At 43.1% G+C, this 20013-nt stretch overlaps 2 protein-coding genes across 2 annotated transcripts in view; both read right to left on the bottom strand.

Moving 5' to 3' along the window:
* Nucleotides 1–292: 292 nt before the first annotated feature.
* LOC306939371 (bile salt-activated lipase-like) lies at nt 293–8031 on the bottom strand (the record flags this gene model as incomplete). Its single annotated transcript, XM_079523958.1, has 11 exons — nt 293–461; nt 613–822; nt 1164–1367; nt 3327–3513; nt 4013–4127; nt 4823–4930; nt 5105–5235; nt 5380–5577; nt 6003–6122; nt 6780–6927; nt 7966–8031. 11 exons carry the CDS (start codon nt 8029–8031, stop codon nt 293–295), a joined length of 1656 nt encoding a protein of 551 aa, XP_079380084.1.
* A 1048-nt stretch (nt 8032–9079) lies between these two features.
* Nucleotides 9080–20013, bottom strand: part of LOC306939065 (bile salt-activated lipase-like) — a 36404-nt gene continuing 25470 nt past the window's right edge. Inside the window, exons 2-11 of the mRNA XM_079523534.1 lie at nt 16333–16480; nt 15949–16068; nt 15453–15650; nt 14729–14859; nt 14268–14375; nt 13545–13659; nt 12945–13131; nt 10464–10670; nt 9803–10012; nt 9080–9445 (exon numbers count right to left, since the gene is read on the bottom strand). Coding sequence (XP_079379660.1) covers nt 9265–9445; nt 9803–10012; nt 10464–10670; nt 12945–13131; nt 13545–13659; nt 14268–14375; nt 14729–14859; nt 15453–15650; nt 15949–16068; nt 16333–16453 — 1578 coding nt within the window. The 5' untranslated portion in view covers nt 16454–16480 and the 3' untranslated portion in view covers nt 9080–9264. The remainder of the gene's footprint in view (nt 9446–9802; nt 10013–10463; nt 10671–12944; nt 13132–13544; nt 13660–14267; nt 14376–14728; nt 14860–15452; nt 15651–15948; nt 16069–16332; nt 16481–20013) is intronic.

Here is a 20013-nt window from a genome sequence, read left to right as displayed (position 1 = left end):
ATTTTTTTCACAGAGTAGAAAAAGAGATTGCTTTAATTTCTATATTAATTATTACTGTTATCACAGCTATCCATTTCATTTGAATTCTATTCATACCATGTATGGAACAGTATGGCAATTGAAATGAAATGAAAACAAGAACATTTGATAATATTTCATCTGTTTATTTTTGTCCATAATAGAATGCCAGTGTATTACATTTTGACGTGATGATTTTGTTGTTTGGTAGTTGTGCAGTTTGACAACAAGTGATGCCACAAGCTTGTTTATTAACAAGTATGTAATCCTTTGACTACGGAAGGTTTGGCAAGACACTAGTCCAGAAATGGACATAGCGCAGCCTCAGTTGCTGCTTTACGGAGTTCTTGTTCATTTTGGCATTGATGTCCAGGTATTTCTCAGTCGTGCTGGTGAATGCAGGCCAGGTGACAGGCACTTTAAGGCCTCCTTTGTTGGGGTCTCTGTATAGACGACAAGTCAAACAGCAGCTGAATTAGAGCAATTCATGTTTAGTCTGATCAATAGTCTTATCAGCGCCCTTCTGTTAATTTGCCATAATAATGATCATGACCGATAGCTGTGTTGTATATTTGTATAGTTGTAGTTATATACCCAGTCCTGGCGAAGTTGGTCCAGTAGGCGATGAAGTATCCGGAGAGATCACGGTGGCTGGGCCAGTAAGCCAGGGGTGTGGTGAAAGGCTTTCCGAACACATACTGCAGGTCATCCATATGGTCAGCACCCATCCAGCTTGGGTAAGGCCTACCCAAACCACCCAGGCGGTTAGGCTCAGAGAGCAGATACGAGTAGGTGCGACCGGTTCTTTGAAAGAAGGGAACATGGATAATAATGGTTAGGGTTAAAGAAAGAAACTGCATAAGCAGATCTCAGATGATGATTTAAGAGAATATGGAGAGAGGTTCTATTGGCTAATTTAAAAGGCCAATCAGCTTCCCGTGCTCTCAACCCCATAGTACAGAGCGAGTTGAAACAAAACCAAAACCCACCTGGGTTCCCAATAGGCTACACAGCCCAAGAGCCTGGACAGAAATCTATGTCTGGAATGTAAAATCAACTCATTGGCACACGCACACACAAAATACCCCCCCCCCCCCCCCTGCCTTTTAAACAAACTAATCAAACCCTGAGAAAGACGTTCTCACGTGGCGTTGGCAGCATGAAGGTAGAGGGCAGCCTGCGTAGGAACCAGAAAGAGGTAGTCGGTCCCAATCATCACAATAGTTTGTTTGATGTCTTGTTGACTAGGATTTGCGCCCCAGGTTGAGGAGTATGTGTCGAAGGCCTTGTCGAAACCAGCTTGCCCCTTCTCCCTGGTGTAAGCACCCAGGATTCTCTTAACGTCAACCCTGCAATTACATATTTGAAAATGTGTTGGCACGACACCGCCGTACAACGTACGACACCGCCGTACAACGACACCGCCGTACAACGACACCGCCGTACAACACGACACCGCCGTACAACGTACGACACCGCCGTACAACGACACCGCCGTACAACGACACCGCCGTACAACACGACACCGGAGTACAACGTACGACACCGCCGTACGACGACACACGACACCGCCGTACAACGACACACGACACCGCCGTACAACGACACCGCCGTACAACGACACCGCCGTACAACACGACACCGCCGTACAACGACACCGCCGTACAACGACACCGCCGTACAACACGACACCGCCGTACAACGACACCGCCGTACAACGACACACGACACCGCCGTACAACGACACCGCCGTACAACGACACCGGCGTACAACACGACACCGCCGTACAACGACACCGCCGTACAACACGACACCGCCGTACAACGACACCGCCGTACAACGACACCGCCGTACAACACGACACCGCCGTACAACGACACCGCCGTACAACGACACCGCCGTACACACGACACCGCCGTACAACGTACACACGACACCGCCGTACAACGTACGACACCGCCGTACAACGTACACACGACACCGCCGTACAACGTACGACACCGCCGTACAACGACACCGCCGTACAACGACACCGCCGTACAACGACACCGCCGTACAACGACACCGCCGTACAACGACACCGCCGTACAACGACACCGCCGTACAACACGACACCGCCGTACAACGACACCGCCGTACAACGACACCACCGTACAACGACACCGCCGTACAACGACACCGCCGTACAACGACACACGACACCGCCGTACAACGACACCGCCCTACAACGACACCGCCGGACAACGACACCGCCGTACAACGACACCGCCGTACAACGACACCGCCGTACAACACGACACCGCCGTACAACGACACCGCCGTACAACGACACCGCCGTACAACGACACCGCCGTACAACGGCACCGCCGTACAACGACACCGCCGTACAACGACACCGCCGTACAACGACACCGCCGTACAACGACACCGCCCTACAACGACACCGCCCTACAACGACACCGCCCTACAACGACACCGCCGTACAACGACACCGCCGTACAACGACACCGCCCTACAACGACACCGCCGTACAACGACACCGCCGTACAACGACACCGCCGTACAACGACACCGCCGTACAACGACACCGCCGTACAACGACACCGCCCTACAACGACACCGCCGTACAACGACACCGCCGTACAACGACACCGCCGTACAACGACACCGCCAATGATTTGGGCTTCATGGTTCTCTCTGTGCCAGTGGTTCCCAAGGTGGGGTCCGGGGACCCCCAGAGGTCCTTGAGGGAGTTCCAGGGGGTCCCCAGCAAAAAGATAGTTTGGAACCAAATTAACCCTTATGGATCTGTAACTCTAGACCCTAACGGGTCCATTTGGTTCCATTTGTACACTCTCAGAGTTAAATTAACATTGATTTTCCAATATAAATTGGGATCTCAAGAGATAGAAATGTCATTAAATGGGGGTCCGTAGACTAATGCATGTCAAACTGGGGGTCCTTGAAATTAAACGGGTTGATTACTTTGTCTATTTACTATTTGTATATTATCTTTGGTGAGAACCACATATAAGCCCTCCATGGGTTTCTTTTCTCACCTGCACATATTTCTCTTTTATTGATGTTACCTTTTTTTGTACTGTTTTTATCGTGCGAATAAAGTCAAAAAAAGAAAGAAAAAATAAGAATCACTGCTAGAGCCGTAAACATCTTCTCTCATGGGGGTCCCTGGCATATATTCTTCAAATGGGGGTCCGCGGGCTAACTAGCGTCAATTTGGGGGTCCTTGAACTTGACATGAAAAGGTTTGGGAACCACTGCTCTATGCCATACGACCTCAACTCACACAGGTGTGTCGAACAGTGGTGAGTTGATTGAGGGGACATCGATGGCAGCGAAGATGTGAGCGTCCATGTCGTTGGCACCAGCCAGATAGTCCACGTCAGCGGCGTTGTGGAACAGCTGGCCAGGATGGTCAGGAACGAAGTCTCCGTCAACCACAGGAGAAAACTCCAGGACGGTCACAAGGGGGTCTGGGGGAGGGATCATATTATATTATTATATTATATTATATATTATTATTATGTTAATTGTTAACCCATTTAGACCTGAGGCTGATTTAAAAAAAAAACAGTTTTCTGAAAAACCTATGTTTCTATGTCAGTGGTGCTCAACCATTTCCATGTCAAGGACCCCCAGAATTATCTGAATTTGGCCCCGGACCCCCATCTGAAATGAGCTTGTAGATCTGCAATTGTTCAACAGCTAAAGTATAACATAGTGCTTAAAACACCAAAAGGGGTTCCCGTCCTTAATGGTTCTCAAAAACCAATACAACTGGGGGTCCTTGATTCAACAACTTGAGAATCACTGTATAGGATTAGTGTATACTGCATATCTTTCAATTATATATCATTCCATTTTTAATCTCATATGTCAAAATCATTTAATAGTAACAGTTCTAATGTCCACAGTTTGCTATTTTGTTGCTTTGCTTTGTGCAGGTGACAGCGTGCTGTCTGGAGTACTTACTATCGGGTGAGCTAGAGAAGTTGGGGATTCCGGCCATGGTGAGGAGCACAGGATCAGTCATTTTCAAACAGGCTACCATGTTGTCATCAGTTGGACAGTTGACCTTCAGCGCCACCTATAGATGAGGATGAATGTTATACATCCGTTAAGAACACAGAATTCTAAAAACTACTATATAATACTACAGACAAAAACATTCAAAACTAGTGCTCCTCTGAGAACAGGTTTGGTCAGGTATGTTATTGTGGGCCAGTCGGGGTGGAATAAAAAAGACAATTCCAAAAATCGGCCTTTTGCTGGTGCTAAACAGGCCGATCTGAAAAGTTTGGGGTTTGGGGTTATGCTCTGGCATCCAGGAAGTGTGGAGTTTCGGACACGGACACACAGACAGACACACACACACACACACACACACACACACACACACACACACACACACACGCACACACACGCACACACGCACACGCTCGCGCAGATGGAGGGGCGCGATGCAAAACCTTGTCTTGGCCACATCTTCGGCCTGGCAGAGACAAAAATGTGAAAGAGGAATTTCACCCACAGAACATGTTTCACCTTTGATCTCTGACAGGAGGGATGGTAGTGCTATATGCCAGGCCAAGAACTCATATACTGTAACTCATATGATCAACAATGTAACATTAAGATTTTTCATATCCTACTGCAATTGGCTACAACTGTGAGTCATGCGACAATGACCGTCATACAGGCTTTTGATATTACATACTGTTTGCCTGTAATTGGCAAAGTAACAATACAAAGTATAGTCAGAGAATTTGTTTGCTACTGTACCTCCTCCGCCAGCCTCCGAGGGCTCTTGTTAACGGCCCATGGGCAAAGGGCAACGCCACTCTGGCTGATGGCTCTCTTGATCAGCCCTTTGTTGTGAGGACTGACAATCTTGTTTGTGGAGAGAGAGAGAGAGAGAGAGAGAGAGAGAGAGAGAGAGAGAGAGAGAGAGAGAGAAAATTCATCATATATACTGTATATCCTTAATCAGTAACAGAAACCCAAGAACAGGTCCTCTAATAACACCTTTATATACCATATACTGTGTGTATACAGCCAGCTAACCTGGAAGTTGACACTTGCGCCACCAGCAGACTCGCCAAAGATTGTGATATTGTCAGCGTCTCCGCCGAAGGACCGAATATTCCTGTGCACCCAGGCAATGGCAGCATGTTGATCCCACAGTCCATAGTTTCCTGTTAACACAAAAACTGTGCTGTGAGATAGAAACGGCAAAGAAACACCCACACATCTGGGAAGCAAAACATCATATTCCGATATGACTAGAATATGGTCTTTTATATACTGTGGTATAAAATAGAAAATACATTTAAACCTACCAGGTAAGCTAGAATCTCCCGCACTGAGGAAGCCCAGGGTTCCCACACGATAGCCCAATGTCACTACAATGACATCTCCCCTGTCTGCAATCTCCTGTCCGCTGTACAGATAGTTATCCAGGAAATTGGCTCCCATAGAACCTCCGGCAAGGAATCCTCCTCCATAGATCCAGACCATGACTGGCAGTTTAGTAGATACTAGGAAGAGAAGAGCCAGAGATGTTGTCGTTAGCTACATTTTGTTTGTCAACCGTGATAACATTATACTCTAGTTCAAGGTTACTGGAAAAACATATGAGGTACTCAAGATTAAAAAAGCTTTTTATACTTCACAGCTCATATGTTTTTGTTTGGTCGGTGGCCAATTACATATCGTTTTTGGGGTCCTTGACATGAAATATTGAGCACCACTGATAGGTATTTCAGAAAACTGTCAGGATTTAGAAGACATTTTTTTAATTTTGACGTCAGGCCCAAATGGGTTAATAACTTTGAACTACTACAAACTGAAGAGCACCAGAGGGACAAGGAACACTGTGTTACACTCAAGCAGCACTCCATGCAGTTATTCAGAAATGATATGCATTTCTTTTATGGAAGAATTAAAAGCACTGAGGTGATACCTGAGCGGCCATGAGGAACCCAGATGTTAAGGTAAAGACAGTCCTCTGTGCCACGGGTAGAAGTCATGAGCAGGTTGATCTGAAGGCATCTCTTTCCGAATGCGGTGGCCTTTAGAACACCTGAGGCAAGAAACAGTGGTGATTGGGAAGTTACGGTATAGCCTAAAGGTTCAAGGAACATGTTTGTGACAGGAAGGGTTGCCAGTTAAATCCTCTGCAATGGTGGCAGAGGATCGGTGGTCGGGAAAAATAAATGAGTAACAAGTCCTTGCTGTAGCCTCATTTGGAAAACAGCCCTGATCTTATTCGATTTACTCCGTTTTATCTGTCTGTCTGTCATAATAAATAAATACAAGTATAGTATAAGTATACAGTATCGTTTTTATTACAATTTACCATCATTCAATTAGTACAGGGGTTCTTAACCTGGGCGTCGCGACCCCTCGTTGGGTCGCCAAATTATTTTGGGGGGTCCCCAAATTATAAAAAATGTTTTTTTCTTTTTTTTTTCAACTGAATGTCTGGACAATAGAAATTAAGAGTTTACATAGTACGTGGTGATTATATCTGGTTTCAGTATTAATTTATGATATATTTTCTCTATTATGAATGTTATTTTTGCAGTCTGTTTGTATTGGTGGTGGGGAGGGGGGGCGGGCGGATGTCGCAAGACATGGCCAAAGCATTTCCCGGGGGTCCCCCAGCCAAAAACGTTGAGAACCCCTGAGTTAGTATAGACTTATACACCAATAATATGTTGAAATGGTTTCTACTCACCATCCCAGCCAGGGTGAGGCTTAGGCTTCTCAAACCTCCCAGGGATGTCAGCGAAGGGAATTCCCTTGAAGACGTCCATATGACGACCAATTCCAAGACGAATGTTCTTCCCTTCTACCATTCCTGCTTCTGTCTTCACCACTCCAAGCTATACATCACATTAACATACAGTAAGTCCATTCTAACTCATCCACCACTCACAGAGACAAATTAATTTAAAATGTTGAACGGATGTTTGCACCACCTGTCATTAGCGACGTGTTTTGTTCGTTCAAAGACAGCACAGGATTTTCAATAATAATCACTGATTAATTATGCACATGGCTGTACAATAATGAGTGAATTCATTTGTTTAAACCTAGTTTTAGACTGCTTTACTATAAACTATAAATGGTGCAAATCTGAAATTACAGTAGGTACAATATCTTTCCTTAATTGTGCATTGCACCATGTAAGCTTTACAATATATATTTGGTGAGAGTGACAGCTGTCAGGGTCAAAAGTCCATTTCTGTTTAAGGTTTGAATGGTTACTTGGTATATTCAGCTTTAGCTTTTTTTGAACATTACAATACAAAATGTTTCTGGAAAACGTTCACGTTAAAGACCCCAAATTAATTGGCTGCAATTAAAAAAAAAAAAGACCATCTAAAAGCTCATAATGCATTTCAACGCATTGTGAGCTTATATAAATGGTTATTATCAAATATTGAATGTACAGTATATAGGGTTAAAGTGGTTAAACTGATGTGGACGTTATATAAACTAATCTTGCTGGGGACCCGCTAGAACTCCCTCGAGGACCCATAGGGCTCCATTTTCGTCACCGCTAAACCCCTTATCCCTAAACTTCTTTGCCTTGTTTTTACTATTTTGAAAACATTTTTGAATAGTTCAACTAGCCAATCTACATTGACACGTTGTGAGCTTGTAGACTGGCCATTTTAACTATTCAAAAATGCTTTGCAAAATAGTAAATAAAAGGCAAAGAAGTTTAGGGATAAGGGGTTTAGCGCTGACGAAAATGGAGCCCCTAGAGTCCCCAAGTTAGTTGTTATCCATTCTCTATAGGGACTGTGTTTAGTCATGTGAACATGATAAAATTATATTTATTTCAAATGATCATTGCATTTAAAGGGAAAAAAAAAACACTTCATACTGTATGACTGTAGAAATGTCAAACTTACAGACGAGGTGGAGACGGTCTCCAGGAACAGAGCAACAACTATCAGTATCCCCGCCGGTGTCTTCATGGTGACTGAGCTCTGGCTGAGAGCTCTGGATTGATGTTCCACCAGGCGTTATACATGTGAGGCTCCTCCCAAATACATCTGACCAGTAGCCTACATCGACTGGCCTGACATCATTCATATTTAACCCATTTTGGGGCGGCGGGAACCCTTTTTGGTGTTTCAAGCATTATGTTATACTTTGGCTATTGAAAAATAGCAGATCTACAAGCTCATAGCACGGCACCGAGTGCCCCGCTACGAGCTTGTAGGTCTGCTATTTCTGAAAAATCTTGAAAATGTGGCTCAAATCTTTGAATATATATTCGTTCACATTTTTAACTCAAATCTTTGCTTCTGGGGGGGGGGGGGTCCCTAGAACAACATATTTTCAGATGGGGGTCGGTGGCCAATTACATATAATTTTTGGGGGTTCTTGACATGAAATATTGAGCACCACTGATATAGAAGCATGAGTTTTTTCAGAAAACTGTCTTTTAATTTCGGCGTCAGGCCTAAATGGGTTAACCTCCCTTTTCCTCCTACACAGTATTGTAGTTCTAACACAGTAAATGACACACAAATAAATAAATAAATAAAATAGTTTTACTAATGTGCCATTAGGCTCTATGATCCTGGACCATACAGAGGGTCGCGCTCAGTCAAATGCTTCATTTATACTTCACCGTATGACAGTGCCAAAAATAGCCATTTACATGCGACGAGTTGTGAGCTCTTAGATCGGCTATTTTTGGCGTGCCACACTGATGTACGGTGGGGTATAAATCGGACACACACACACACACACACACACACACACACACACACACACACACACACACACACACACACACACACACACACACACACACACACACACACACACACACACACACACACACACACACACACACACACACACACACACACACACACACACACACACACACACACACACACACACACACACACACACACACGACCCCTGGCGGAGATTGTGAAGTATAGCATTAAGCATAGACCTAATAATAGCAGATAATAAGGCAGGCAGGTGAGTAATTTTTTGGGCGTTTATTGTTTCAGTGATAATATGAGTACAGTTACTCTCCATTTAAATAAATAATAAAATAATTATTAAATAATGTTGTAAATCTCAATAAATACTCAGTGGTGTTGCTTGTTGACAAGATCTTATCGTTTTGTAGTAGTACAGTACAATATACGGTAAGTATGAACTTAATGAGGCAGATAAGTTCCTTATCTAGAGGCTGACTTCATGTTGGGCAATTCATTGGTCCAGAATTGCACATAACGAAGTCTCTGCAGCTGTTTCACTGAGTTACCGTTTGTCTTGGCGTGGAGCTCTAGATACTGATGTTGAACGCTGTTGAATGCTGGCCATTCGGCAGGAACCTTGAGCCCTCCAGAGTTGGGATTCCTACAACAGAGAAGAAATACCCTCATGAGAATAACTATGTCGACCTATGCCCAAGTCATATAATATCATTATGAATGAAATGCATTATGGATTCGATGGATTATATTTGTTTTGCTTGGAATGGTTACGAAACATTTTCAAATAGGCTACATAATCTGACATTCAGTTATATTTACCGGTGACATGAATCAATCACTTTAAAAGGGAAATTATCTAAATGATGATGATGGTTTAAGATAAGATACCTTTATTGATCCCTGGAGGTAAATGTTGATGTTACATGTCATTGGCCAGTCTTTTATAATGATCATAATAAAGTGTGTGTAGGCTACTGTATGTCTGTAGTCGTAGATATACCCAGTTTTGGCAAAGTTGGTCCAGTAGGCGATGAAGTATCTGGAGACATCGCGGTGGCGGGGCCAGTAGCCCAGGGGTGTGGCAAAAGGCTTTCCAAACACATACTGCAGGTCATCAGCATGGTCAGCACCCATCCAGCTTGGGTAGGGCTTCGCTAGACCACCCAGGCGGCTAGGCTCAGTGAACAGGTACGAGTAGGTACGACCGGTTCTTTGATGGGACAAGAAGTAAATAAGGATATAGTTATCATTTTGTAGAGGCACTAGACTAGAGGCTAGTTTATACTTCATACTACCAGACCTGTAGACAGTTAGGAAAGGATGTACACCTTTTTCGTTTTTAATAAATCATACTAGAAAACGAACCTATTCCTATTCCATGACGAGAGGAAATACCTGAGATAATCTTATTTTGCTATAGTGTCGCTATACCTGTGCAGCCAAGTTTTGCATTTGACATCTGATAATTTGACATTATGCACAATAACATGCCTAAAAAACTTTACAACTCATGCACATACGTCTTAACTCAGGTTTAATTCATCCATTTGTACTCAGAGAGTGTATATAAATGCAATACAAACAGACCTAGCATTTGTTGCATTTGTAGTTAAATTAACACAAATTGTGCAGACGACTACAGTATACAATACAACACTCACTTGGCGTTGGCAGCATGCATGTACAGTGCAGCCTGGGTAGGAATCAGAAAGATGTAGTCAGTTTCGATGTCAACAACAGTCCTCTTGATTGACTCCTTGGTAGGATTTGATGACCAGGCGGAAGTATAGAGATTAAAAGCTGCATCTTGGCCAGCACTACCCTTTTCTTTGGTAATAATAGAACCAAGGAGAGCTTTAAAATCCTCCCTGCAATGTGACACAAAAAAAGAAAGAAAACAGATTTTAAAACATTTAAAGCAGTTGTCTTTTAGGTTTGCACCGTACAAAATCAGAAGGATCAGTCCCTTTCTCACCAAGGAGTCTACTGAGCTCCTTATATGCAAGGCCTCGGTTATCTCCAGGTTTGACTACTGAAACTCCACCTTGCCGGTCTGCCTGCATGCTCTCTCTCATCATACCCCATCAACTGATCCAGAATGCCATACTACATACATGCCCCACTTCTTCGCTCACATCATTGACTCTCGGTGGCTTGCTGCTTGCATCCATTCAGTGCTGATGACCCAAAGGGCAAGGCACACCTTATATCTGCAGGATTGACTATTGCCTTCTCAATTAGAAGCTGTCCACCCCTCCAGACAGCCTGTTTCCAAAAAATGTGGAATGACACATTTTTCCTGTTTATGGCCATGGGAGCTGTGTTCAATCACGCCACCATCTACATGTGTAGGCCAATGTGTTTGTTGTCTCAGAGTAGGCAATAAATGCTGTGAACCTGAGAGTGAGCCAAAAGATTGGGGTTACATCTGCACTTGCATTTTGTATTTTATGTGCGTGTTGCACAGTGCAGGCCACTGGTAGCCTACTGTTGTTGTTTGACAGATGTATGTGGCAGCCAAAACATCTTCCAAATATCTTAAATATCTTCATGATGTCAGTCAATTGTATGCACCTCGATCTATGATAGATTTGTATTACACACTACACACACTGATGAAGGCTGTTTATCCGAAATGTTTGTTACTTTAAGAGACACGTAAGAAATAATACAAAAGTCAACTCACTCTTGCCACCCATTTCTGTTGGTAAAGAGAATATCGCACAAGAGGAGTCAAATTATTTATGATATACAACTTCTCTGTCCCTCTCTTATATGCAATCTATAACTTTTTTCCCCCCAATGAATGAATGAATGTAATCAATCTGTTCAGTTGAGTATTTAGTATGTTTGGTTGCTCTTCTATTGATCTTCTTTTTGATCCTATAGCCAGGTAGGACCACTGAACTCGGTAGAATCTGCACCTGGCTCGCTGATAACAAACTATCTTTACACCTGGGAAAAACTGAATCCATTCTCTTTGGCTCTATTAGTAATCTCAGCAAGGCAAATGGCTTCTTGGTTAGAGTGGGTGACAATGTTATCACACGTAAAGATGAAATTACCTACCTAGGTTCCATCCTGGAGGCTAATCTTTCCGGTGATAAAATGGCCACCAACGTAATCAAAAAAGTCAACCATAGAACAAGATTCCTCTACAGGATCTCCTCACTGATCAACAAAAACACCTTGAAGACCTTAACAGGAGCCCTTGTACAGGGTTTCTTTGACTATGCATGCACCTCCTGGTACCACAGCACCTCAAAGGCCCTTAAAACCAGGCTCCAGACTTCCCAAAACAAACTGGTCAGGCTCCTACTTGATCTAGCCCCCCGAACCCACCTCACCCCTGCCCACTTCGACAGGCTGGAATGGCTTAGGGTCGACGACAGAGTACAGCAACTTGCAATGGGTCTGGTCCACAAGATTCGATACACCACCAAGATACCCATGTACCTGTCTAGATACTTCCTTAATGTTAACGAAGTCCACACCCACAACACCAGAGGGAGTGCAACGAACCATGTACAACCCAGATTCGGCACAAACAAGGGACTAAATTCTTTTCGCTCCTATGCCACCAAAATGTGGAACGCCCTACCAACTGTCATTAAGACATGCGAATCCCTTGACTCCTTCAAAACCGCTCTCAAAGGGCACCTACGGATGGCTGCAATTCGAAACTGGCCCCCGTAAAATCTGAATCCCCCCCCCGCCCCTTTTTTCCCCTCACTGTATATATTTCTTTTCCCTTTTTACCTCCTTTTTGATGAATTCCTGTTCTGTCTATAGAAGTGTCTATTTGTACGTCTCTAAATGTTTTGATGATTTGAACATGGTGGACCCTGTTGGAAACAAGTGTAATGCTTAATTGGGTCGTCCACTCACAGTTAACAGCCTTTGTATTGAGTTTGTGCTTGAAATGTACTGTAATTCTGCAAACTGTTAATAAATTCTTCAATCAATCAATCAATCTACTGGTTAACACCAGTAGTGCAGGTGAGAAGCAGGGCAGAAATTGGATCAGTGGTAGAAATTGGCTCGGTGGTAGGAATTGTAGCACTCGTGCAGGGTTTGAGTTCCGGCTTGGAAATGAAACTCATGTATTGCAGCTTTAAGGCCAACTTGCCCTTGATACTCACACTTTGGTCTCAACCAAGTGACTGTTAATGGTGGGAACGTCGATGCCGGCAAAGAGGTGTCCGTCCATGTCGTTGACACCAGCCATGTAGTCGATGTCAGCAGCGTTGTTGAAAAGGTTTGCAGGCTCATCAGGAAGGAAGTCCCCATCAATCACAGGAGACAGTTTCAGCTTATAAACAAGGGGGTCTGGAGGAGATAAATACAACCATTACCCACACACACGCAAATGTTCCCTCTAGAATATAGGGATGCTGGGGTTGAAGTGGTTAAGGTGAGTTACAGCGTATTTCCCTGATCATAGTTTAGGTCCTAAACCTAATACATGAAAAGCACTCAAACAACATTCGATAATAACAATGATATTGTTGCACTGAATGTTGTTTGACGTAAACTTAACTTTCAAGTTCTTAGCATGAACAAAGGTAACATGAAACATTGTTGCTCCATACCGAACCAGAACATATTTATCTTGAAGACAGAAGTATTCTAATACGTGGGCATACTGTCTTTCTGCAGCATTTTATATGGGTTAAAATCAGCATATAATCATAATTGCCTAGCAAACATAGAGATGTGATGCTAATTGATGGAATACTCACTCTGAGGAGATCCATTAATGTCCAATGTACCGGCCAGTGTAAGCAGCGCAGGGTCTGTCCCTTTCAGACAGGCTACCATTTGATCATCAGTGGGGCACTTGACCTTCCTAGCAACCTGGAGAGTGAAGTTGAAGGTAAAAGTAAAGGGGGACAGGCGGACATTTTCTTAAAGATGGAGTGCCACAATTTTTGTATTTTTCCGGTTTTCCATGTGTCTATGAGGTGACAGTACTCCATTAGACACCCTGGAGTCGTTTTTATGTGCAATGGTGTATTAACTTTGTATTTAGGGTTTCTTCCTGGAGGCTGAACCCTTGACAGTAAAACGGGCCAATGAAATAAACAGTAATATAGTGACATCACATTATCAGCCCCTCCCCTAACCCCTCCCCCTTTATCATACAACTACAGCTGTGGGTGCGGCTTCAGTTCAGGTGGATCACCACCCATCACCACCCACCAGGCAAACCAGGCATACTTAATGAACTGGTGGGCGTGCCCACATAAAAACATTTTAACAAATACTGTACACTTTTTTGAAAAAATGATACCTCGTTATATAACAATAAGACCTGATGATCATGTTTTAGGGTGGAAAAAAAATCACGTCACTCCATCTTTAACTATTTAAAGACTATATATGCTTAAAAATAACTAATTAGTTATTAACTGGGGATAATGTTAACACATTTTTAATATATTTTCATCATTTGAACACGTTACCTCCTCTGCTAGCTCCCGAGGGTTCCTGTTGACCGCCCAGGGGCACAGAGCAGTCCCACTCTGGGAGATGGCTCTCTTGAATAAACCCTTGTTGTGGGGTGTGAGAGTCTGTTGCACATGCGCGCACGCGCACGCACACGCACACGCACACGCACACGCACACGCACACACACACACACACACACACACAAAATTGTAAATTAAAAATTGTAAATTGTAAATTAGCTATTTTTACTATTGTTGATATTTTTGGGAAAGATATTACAGAAATGTATGAAAATTGCAATTAAAGTACGCCAGTACTTTAACTCAAGTACAAATTTGACTGAGCAACTTTTGCCTGAGCAACATTTGACCAGGAGTAGATTAGATAGTATACATTGACTCATGTACTGGGGTTGAGTGCTTTGTCCACCACTGGTAGGGTTCCTGTGGTTAAACCAACATCACCAGCCACTTACCTGGAAGCTCACACTCGCTGCCCCAGCAGACTCTCCAAAAATGGTGATGTTGTCAGGGTTTCCACCAAAGCCGCGGATGTTCCTGTGGACCCAGGCGATGGCAGCCTGCTGGTCCCACAGACCATAGTTTCCTGTCAAGAAACCAAACTAATTAATTACCATTTACCAATAACCATTCCAATGACTTTTACCATTTACCAATAACCATTCCAATGACTTTTACATGTAAACACAAGTCTACAGTGACGGCAGTGGCTCCGGAGGTAGAGCGGCCCTCTTGGAATCTGAGGGTTCTCAGTTTGATCCCTGGCTGAGTGTCAAAGTGACCTTGAGCAATTAAGACACTTACCTCTAATTGCTCCTGATGAGCATCCTCCACCGTCGGTGTGTGATTGGGTTAAAGTGAAATGCAGTTAATTTAGGCTTCGTACACGTACACAACAAATGTTCGGTCCGTGTGTGATGCCTGATTGCTTTTTGATTGCTGCTCCAATTCATTTTCAATGGGAGTCACATGGTTTGACAAAACATTTTTGTTTGATGTGGGGGGAGCAATCAGTAATCAGCGATCAAACACAATTGTTTGATCAAACCATGTGACTCCCATTGGAAAAGCATTGTGGTGGCCCCAAAAAACGACCAAACATTGCTTGATTGGGGTTTGGTACGTGTGAATGAGGCCTTACCATTTACAGCCAATGATGTCATTACTAATTATACTTACCAGGCATGCTTGCATCTCCGGTGCTGAGGAAACCCAGGGCTCCGACACGGTATCCCAGGGTCACAACGATAACTTCTCCCCGGTCTGCAAGCTCCTTTCCATCATACAGATAGTTGTCCAGGAAGTTGGCCCCCATTGAACCTCCAACCAGAAAACCTCCTCCAAAGATCCAGACCATGACTGGTAGGTTAGTGGACACTAAAGACAAAAGCATTTGAACAAAAGATTTAGAGACAGAATACAAATATTTCCACATTTAACAGTGACATTTAATTAAATAAAAATAGATATGCACACTTTCTAACTGAAGGATAATGTGTGTTTAAGTGATACATGTCAGGGAAACTCACATGTTTTCTGTTAAAACGTGTGAGTTCAACCCTAAAAGTCAACCCTAAAAGTATGACTGCATCGTTTGCTGAATATAACTGATTAAATAACCGATGTTAAACTGAAAATATGTTATTTTTATGTATTATTAAAACCACTGACATACCTTTACGGCCATGAGGAACCCAGATGTTCAGGTAAAGACAGTCTTCGCTGCCACGGGTATCACTCTGAAACATATTCACCTGCATACATCTGGGCTTGTAGTCCATGGCCGGCATCACGCCTGAGGTCAGGAGATAAAAATGTTTTACCAGCTAAAGTAAATCTAATTCTCTGACAGCAAAAAAGTAATCTCAATCTTTAAATCTGCCACAAAATCATATAATCTTTCAAAACTCCTTGAATTCTGCCGTTTATCTTTCAATCATGTCATCTTCTATCTGTAAATGGGATTTCCCTTTGTGAGCATAGGTTAGATTTAATCAAATCCCCCCCAAAATAAAATAAAATAAAATGGTGTCAATATGAATGACTGTTGGTTTCTCACCATCCCAGCCAGGGTGAGGCCTAGGCTTCTCAAACCTCCCAGGGATGTCAGCGAAGGGAATTCCCTTGAAGACGTCCATACGACGACCAATTCCAAGGAAAACGTTATCCCCTTTCACCATGCCTCCTTCTGTGTACACCGTTTCTAGCTACACATTAAATTAACATAATAATGTTAATATAAAACCCTTTCTAAAACTCATTCTGAATGCTCCACTTCAAGTATGTCTATACGTTTCCTCAATATGTTATTCACTTATTTATCATGTCTATTTTAGATGTCTATAATAACATTGCTTTGTAAATGTTCCGCTTTCACTGATGTATGTTTAAACATGGTATCTTCAGGCAGACAGCCACCATCTTCTACGCTTACACAGCTGTCAACTGGACTCAAAGTCACAGAGTCAAATCTATACAATGTTATTGACTAGTACATTTCATCCAAAGAAAATGATTCACATTAAAAGAGAATCATATACATCATACATGTACACACATGTGTGCGCCCATGCACGTATGTACAGCGTGCGCGCACGCACGCACACACGTGCACACAACACACACACAACACACACACACTTTCATTGATCTTAATGAAATACCTATATTTTATTAAAAAAAAAAGAAAAGAAAACTGTAATAGTAAACAAATGTCAAAATAAGGTATTAACATTTTCTTGACAAATTCTATCCCATCACTGTCATTACTGTGTGTGCGTGCGTGTGTGCACGCAAGTCTTTGCTATCAATAATGTAAACTTAACCCAATCCAAGCCAAGGAACGACGTTACGGAGGTTACGTTTTAAGCACTATAACCCCCTGTGCCAGGACGTAATTTTGCGTCTTTTTTTTTTTACAATAGAAATGCTGGCAACTGGTCTGCGTTTCTATTGTAGTGTACTGGCATGGATTGTGTTAACTGTGTGCTACATGTATAAATGAAAGGTACAGTCAGTACATATATTACTGTAGACTCACAGATGCTGCAGAGGCTGTGCCCACAAACAGGGCAAGAACAATTAAACTCCCCAACGTCGTCATGTTGGCTGGCCCAGACAACCTGTACGGTCTATATGGTTTAACCTGTACACTCTATACGTTTCATCATCACAGGGCTTATATACTACAGTAACCACTAGCCCTCCTCCCATATGTGTGACTGACAGGTTGTTAGAGACCCCTCCCTAAAACGTCTATAATTAGTCCAGTTCACTAGTTGTTTTCGTTCAACATTTTGGGAGATATAGCATAACTATACGTTTTTGTAATATTCAGAACATGGGGAATCAAAAGATCAACACCTGCATGGCCGCCATATTGGATGTTTGTGGCCTACTGTAAATATTTGCCATCTTAGCTTCTAGACAACCTATAGAACCTTATTTTTTATTTATTTTAAACATATGTTTATTGATTTTTCTTTACAACAACAATAGTAATTTCAAAACAATTATTCACATATATTTCCCCCCCCACATCCCCATGGCAGCACAAATACAAACAAAATCTTCGAAGAAACATCAGGAAATGTCCATAATTACAGAACAAATTAAAAAAACATAATAACAAAAAAAACAAAAACAAACAAAAACAAACACATTACATACAGTTAAACAAACAAATGCACAATGTCCGTCACAGTTCCCTACCCCCACCCCACAGCTGACTACTCCAATTAACCACTATACATCCAAAGCTTCTTCAATATCTATAGAACCTTAATTAATTATGTTTTCTGTGTCAAGCAGTCCAATAAAGACAATGGGCCTCATGCGCCAACCGTTCTTAAGAAGTTCTTAAGAGGAAATTTGTTCTTAGACCCACTTAGGACGTTTTTAAGAAGGTTTTGGGATCCCTCAATCTTTTCTTAGCTGTGATTTGTTCGTAGGTAAGAACAGAATCTACTGTAGAGCACTCTTTTATACAGTCGATGTTCTGTGTAAGCCAAGCTATGTCTCCTGCATGAACATGGGTTGTGCAATGAGTTTTACACCAACATCTGACCAACTCTACAATGGCCCTTCAAGCCTAGTATCTCACCACGGCTATTCCACCACTGCCACCCAGTGGTGGAAAAAGTACTGACATTAGTAAAAGTATCAATACTGCAATGGAAAAAAATCTACCCTTACATAGATACATAAATAAATACAACTTTTAATATTGTAACACAAAATCTTATTTTGATATTGTGTTAAAATAATACAAGGTTAAATTATGTGCCAGGGGTCCCTGGTACAATGTGGTACATCATATTATGTGCCAGGGGTCCCTGGTACAATGTGGTACATCATATTATGTGCCAGGGGTCCCTGGTACAATGTGGTACATCATATGATGTGCCAGGGGTCCCTGATACAATGTGGTACATCATATGATGTGCCAGGGGTCCCTGATACAATGTGGTACATCATATGATGTGCCAGGGGTCCCTGGTACAATGTGGTACATCATATGATGTGCCAGGGGTCCCTGATACAATGTGGTACATCATATGATGTGCCAGGGGTCCCTGATACAATGTGGTACATCATATGATGTGCCAGGGGTCCCTGATACAATGTGGTACATCATATGATGTGCCAGGGGTCCCTGGTACAATGTGGTACATCATATGATGTGCCAGGGGTCCCTGATACAATGTGGTACATCATATGATGTGCCAGGGGTCCCTGGTACAATGTGGTACATCATATGATGTGCCAGGGGTCCCTGGTACAATGTGGTACATCATATGATGTGCCAGGGGTCCCTGATACAATGTGGTACATCATATGATGTGCCAGGGGTCCCTGGTACAATGTGGTACATCATATGATGTGCCAGGGGTCCCTGGTACAATGTGGTACATCATATGATGTGCCAGGGGTCCCTGGTACAATGTGGTACATCATATTATGTGCCAGGGGTCCCTGGTACAATGTGGTACATCATATTATGTGCCAGGGGTCCCTGGTACAATGTGGTACATCATATGATGTGCCAGGGGTCCCTGGTACAATGTGGTACATCATATGATGTGCCAGGGGTCCCTGATACAATGTGGTACATCATATGATGTGCCAGGGGTCCCTGGTACAATGTGGTACATCATATGATGTGCCAGGGGTCCCTGGTACAATGTGGTACATCATATTATGTGCCAGGGGTCCCTGGTACAATGTGGTACATCATATTATGTGCCAGGGGTCCCTGGTACAATGTGGTACATCATATGATGTGCCAGGGGTCCCTGGTACAATGTGGTACATCATATGATGTGCCAGGGGTCCCTGATACAATGTGGTACATCATATGATGTGCCAGGGGTCCCTGGTACAATGTGGTACATCATATGATGTGCCAGGGGTCCCTGGTACAATGTGGTACATCATATGATGTGCCAGGGGTCCCTGATACAATGTGGTACATCATATGATGTGCCAGGGGTCCCTGGTACAATGTGGTACATCATATGATGTGCCAGGGGTCCCTGGTACAATGTGGTACATCATATGATGTGCCAGGGGTCCCTGGTACAATGTGGTACATCATATTATGTGCCAGGGGTCCCTGGTACAATGTGGTACATCATATTATGTGCCAGGGGTCCCTGGTACAATGTGGTACATCATATTATGTGCCAGGGGTCCCTGGTACAATGTGGTACATCATATTTTCAGTTGGGAGTCTGTAGTC

The sequence above is a fragment of the Electrona antarctica genome, assembly GCF_951216825.1.
Source record: "Electrona antarctica genome assembly, chromosome: 16".
Lineage (NCBI taxonomy): Eukaryota > Metazoa > Chordata > Actinopteri > Myctophiformes > Myctophidae > Electrona > Electrona antarctica.
Note: the sequence above shows the minus strand (reverse complement) of the source record. Positions and strands in the feature narration are given on the sequence as shown.